Genomic DNA, 4,594 nt, shown 5'->3' with positions numbered 1-4,594 from the left:
TTTTTCCTTGTGTGTCAATAAAACATCTCTGCAGGGAGATAACATCTGTTTAAACTAAATGAAACGCAGCAATACTTGTGCAATTCAGAAGCGGGCTGTCGACAGTTCCATAAGCACAAGGCAGAAGTCCAGTTGCTTCCTTCCTTCTTGCACAATAGTTAGTGCTGAGTTTGATGACTGTTGCACAGTATGACTGTACTGAGGTGAGGTAATGTGATAAAAAGGGAATGATGACTTTGTGTGCTGAGATGTGCCACAGAATGAGCCAGAATATCAGCAAAAATGGATTAATCATGTAAAAGAGAAATTTCTGCCAACAAACGTAATTAATTGTAATATTAATTTAATTTGATAACAAGGTAACAATGCAAGTGATAACAATGCACAACTTCATAGTTACACCTGGTAGAGCAGCCACACTGATCATTTTATTACAGATGAAAGAATTTAGACAGTTTTTAGCTCTCAGTGATGCTGCAGTGTTTGTTTAACTTTGGGACCCGAAGCGGACGGAGTTTAGGACCCGGAAACGGCTAATGATGTTGTTTATACAATGTATTTCACAAACAGTTCACTTTGTAGTGGGGAACATTTCTGTGTGAGGAGCTGTTTCACCTCAGGGCCCCATCGTCTCTCTTAAATCTAACAGCAGTGTACTCGGTAACCTCCTGTTCCTTCATGTGTATGTGGGACTGAGTTCCTCTGATGCTGGAGTAGAGAGGATCGGCCTGGATTTGGGGGAAATGGATGCTGGCATACTGAAGGTCTTCTTGATCCTGTGGCTGTTTCTGATCAGGTTGACGTGGCATAGAAAAATTTGTATTAGGTACAAACTTGACATATGATAAAATTTAAAGGATAGATCTTGGCATGATCAACGATAGAGCTGATTCATTTCTCAGTCAGCTGATTTTTTTCTATACTAGAAGTGAGTGTTGTTGTGTAGCACAACAATGATATGATTGTTTTCACCTGTTCTCTGTTGCCTGCTCTGTTTCCAGGTTGAGATAATTCCTTAGAGGATCTCCTTTTCCTGGTTAAAGTAAACAATGATGAGCAATGAGATGACATTTATTGTTTCTGATAAACTGAATCTGAATGATGTAACACAAATTCTCACCAAATCCACAAGAAGACAGAGAGGGCTATGATGGAGAGGAGAACAGCAAAAGTTACTCCAGCAGCTGTTACCTTCCATGCTCCTATGGAAACAGTGTATGCATGATGAATAAAATATAAGAAAATTACAGTTAAATAAGTGTTATATAATATTCGGGACCTGCTGTCCCATAAAGGAGCACAGCCATGCAGCCCCATGTATAGTCTGAAAATCTGCTTCTGTGTCTTTGTTTTGAGGAAGGCAGATGAGTCTGAATCCTGAATACCAAAACACCTCGTATTGAAAAAATAAGTCAGAAAAATCTCAAGTGTAAAACAAACAAATCTATCTAAACATGCAATGAATGTATGTAGGAAGAGCAGTGATAAATCATGAGGAGATTGAGCATTTTTCAGGTTTTGCCAGGTACCCGGATTTATTGCCCTCACGTCCCGTTAGGTTGGAGCTTGGTCACTGTAGCGGCTATCTTGTTTCTTCTTGGAGTTCTCTATTTTTCTTATATCTAAAATCAGAGTCTGGATGGACAAGAGGCTGTTTTACGCGTCGGTTTGTGCAACAACGACGGTAAAACCATCGTGTCGCTCCGCCACTCGCTTGTTTATTTCTCACAAACCTTTCACAACAAAAGCACCATATCCTTTTTAGGCTTTTCAAAATAAAACATGTAATAACTATAAATGGCGCTAACAGTCACAATGGTCATTAAATCTACATAACCTTTTTTTGTTTTTGCTAGATTCAAATGATGCTTTGCTAAATGGAAACCATTACCTGCTACAACAGTCAGCTGTAAGGTGGAGTTATGAGTCCCTCTGTTGTTGTGGGCCACACAGTAATAACTCCCACTGTGCTCAGCTCCGATGTTGCTGATGGTGAAGTTGTGTCCTGACGTTTTAGGGGAATCTTCACCCTCCTTGTACCAGGTGTATTTAGCTTCTGGGTTAGCATCACTGCTACAGGTCAGAGTGACTGAACTGCCCTCCACTATCTCAGCAGAGGGACTCACTGACACAGAGGGAAGCTTTGGAGCATCTGGAGGAAGAAACATCAACATTTTGTTGATGCAATAATTAATGTATGCATTAATGTTTTCAGTGACTATTGTTGGCCTAAATAGAGGCTTGATGACCAGGCGATTAGAGTTAGTTCAGAAAAGTACATCTATGGAAGTCTGGTGCTTGGTAGGTGCAGTTAACAGTAAATTCCCATCATTAGTTGATCCCTACAACAAAATAACACATGAATCAGGAAAACTGTAACAATAGAGAAATAATTCTTGAATGCTGGGTTATTAGGAAAAGAAATGTTGTTTCTTTATTTATTTTAGTTTGTCTTTAAACAAACTCTAAGAAAGTAGACTCGGTGATTTCTGTAAGTCACTCTATGACCACTTAAAAGGGGGAAAAACGTTTTTTGTTTTTCTAAATGCAAAAAAAAAATGCTTTTTCAAAATGATTTAATAGTTAGTTGGTATTGTTAATGATAATAATTAAAAAAAAAACTTCTATTAGATATAAAGTTGCATTAAATGCTGGGTATTTCTTTAAAGACAGTTTTGAGGATAACTTCCTTATTAAAATTCCTGAATCTATATCTAGAAACAGTTATGTATAAATCTTCTGAAGCTGATAAAAACATTACAGCTGCATAATGTGAATGTCAAACAGAAGAGCAGGAGAAAGTGTATGTTTTAAGTTAAACTTACATTTCACATCAATAAATTTGTATCCAGAGCACTTTAACTCCAGGCTCTTTACAGTGATGCAGTAATACTGTCCAGAGTCGGAGGACTGAATGGAGCGGAAAAACAGAGTCTGTTCCTCACTTAGAGTTGCATGACCATTCTCCTTGTACCAGGTGTATTTAGCAGCTGGGTTAGCATCACTGCTACAGGTCAGAGTGACTGAACTGCCCTCCACTATCTCAGCAGAGGGACTCACTGACACAGAGAGAAGCTTTGGAGCATCTGGAGGAGGAAACACGGTAAAAATGTTTGATATCAAAGAGGTTTAAAATTTTCATAGTGGAACATATTTTAAATACTCCACTCTTATTCAAATATACAAAGTGACTCTGAAACCCCATTAATGATTTATTTTGATAATAAAAATCTTACCCGTGATACACAAAATGACTCCATTTAAACCACTAAAACGTCCACCCGGCTGATTTGTTTCAAACCTGAACATGTACTTAGCTGAGTCACTCTCTCTCAGGTCTGTGATTCTCAGAGTGCAGTTATTCCCATGAAAACAATACTTCACTCTATCTCTGTAGTTTGGGTCAGTTATTAGATCCACAGGTACGTTTTTGTTCCATTTAGTGTACCACAACCTCTTTTGAACTTCAGTACTTTGATTATTTTTTCTTGGTGGGTATGTGTAGGTGCACTGTATGTCCACTGTTGATCCTTTTACAGCATAGATGTGAGTGACAGTGTAAGTCACTCCATATTCAGTCTGACTCTGCACCACTGTAACATAGAGGACATGAGATAACACAAATAAAATGAACAACTTCTCTTAACAGTCGGGTAATAAGACAAAACACTCATACTAATGTGTGGAAGAGATAACACAGGACAAGAATCAAAGTCTTCAATCAGTCTCACCAATTATTTAAAGTAACTATGAGAAAATGAACCCACCTCTGCAAGCACATGCACACACATACACACTGAACCACATTGTAATTTCCATACAGTATATATATTTTTTAAAAACTAAACTGCCTGAGTCTACCTTATTTTCCCACATCCCCATCTTTTACCTCAGCAGATGTAAATGTATATATACAGAAATCTAAATGTAAGATATACAGTACCTGACACAGAGAGAAGGGCAACAACAAATCTTCCCATCACACCAGTTAAACTCATAGTCGCTTCACTTATCTGACTTTAGAGACAATAAAAACTTAAAAAAAACCCAGGTAAATAAAGTATCCAGGAATCAGACCCATCAATAAACAATTCCACTTCTAAAAATGAATTAAATTGTCTGTAAAGATTCCATTTTGTGTTGGTCTGTAGGCAGAAGACAGAAATAAAAGTGATGAAATAAACCGGTTTCCTTCCTCTTTACAACAATGATTTGCGCAATCAGCCAAACGCAAGAAAACTTTCTTTCATTTTATGTGTGAGAGAATAGTGAACAATAAGCTGTGGTCATATATAGCAGTGCTTGTTTTTTTTTAGTTTAATTTCTGTTTTCTAAATGATGTAAAGATAAAGTGTCACAGCTGCGGCAGCAGTCATGTGGTGTGTGAGAGTAAAGGACCCAAAATGCAGGCACCGGCTTGATGCGAGTGAGCAGTTTATTTACAATGAGTGATATACAAACAGAAGCGAGAGTGTTAGGACAGCACTAATAAACAAACACACACTATATATACACACACGGAGGAACGAGGAATGGCAAAACAGGAGGGAGGCACAGCTGATCCTAATTGACATGATGAGACAAGAGACACAGA

General features: G+C 38.0%; 1 protein-coding gene across 1 annotated transcript; it reads right to left on the bottom strand.

Moving 5' to 3' along the window:
- Window positions 1-326: 326 nt before the first annotated feature.
- Window positions 327-4,144, bottom strand: LOC116333409 (B-cell receptor CD22-like). The gene is made up of 7 exons (XM_031756637.2): window positions 3,944-4,144; window positions 3,237-3,593; window positions 2,826-3,086; window positions 1,892-2,152; window positions 1,121-1,202; window positions 973-1,033; window positions 327-788 (listed from the first exon to the last, which is right to left on the bottom strand). The coding sequence occupies exons 1-7, from the start codon at window positions 3,996-3,998 to the stop codon at window positions 612-614; spliced, it is 1,254 nt and encodes a 417-aa protein (XP_031612497.2). The 5' UTR covers window positions 3,999-4,144; the 3' UTR covers window positions 327-611.
- Between the last annotated feature and the right edge of the window lie 450 nt (window positions 4,145-4,594).

This window comes from Oreochromis aureus, linkage group 6 (genome assembly GCF_013358895.1).
Source record: "Oreochromis aureus strain Israel breed Guangdong linkage group 6, ZZ_aureus, whole genome shotgun sequence".
Taxonomy (NCBI): domain Eukaryota; kingdom Metazoa; phylum Chordata; class Actinopteri; order Cichliformes; family Cichlidae; genus Oreochromis; species Oreochromis aureus.
This window is presented reverse-complemented; position numbering and strand designations above follow the sequence as displayed.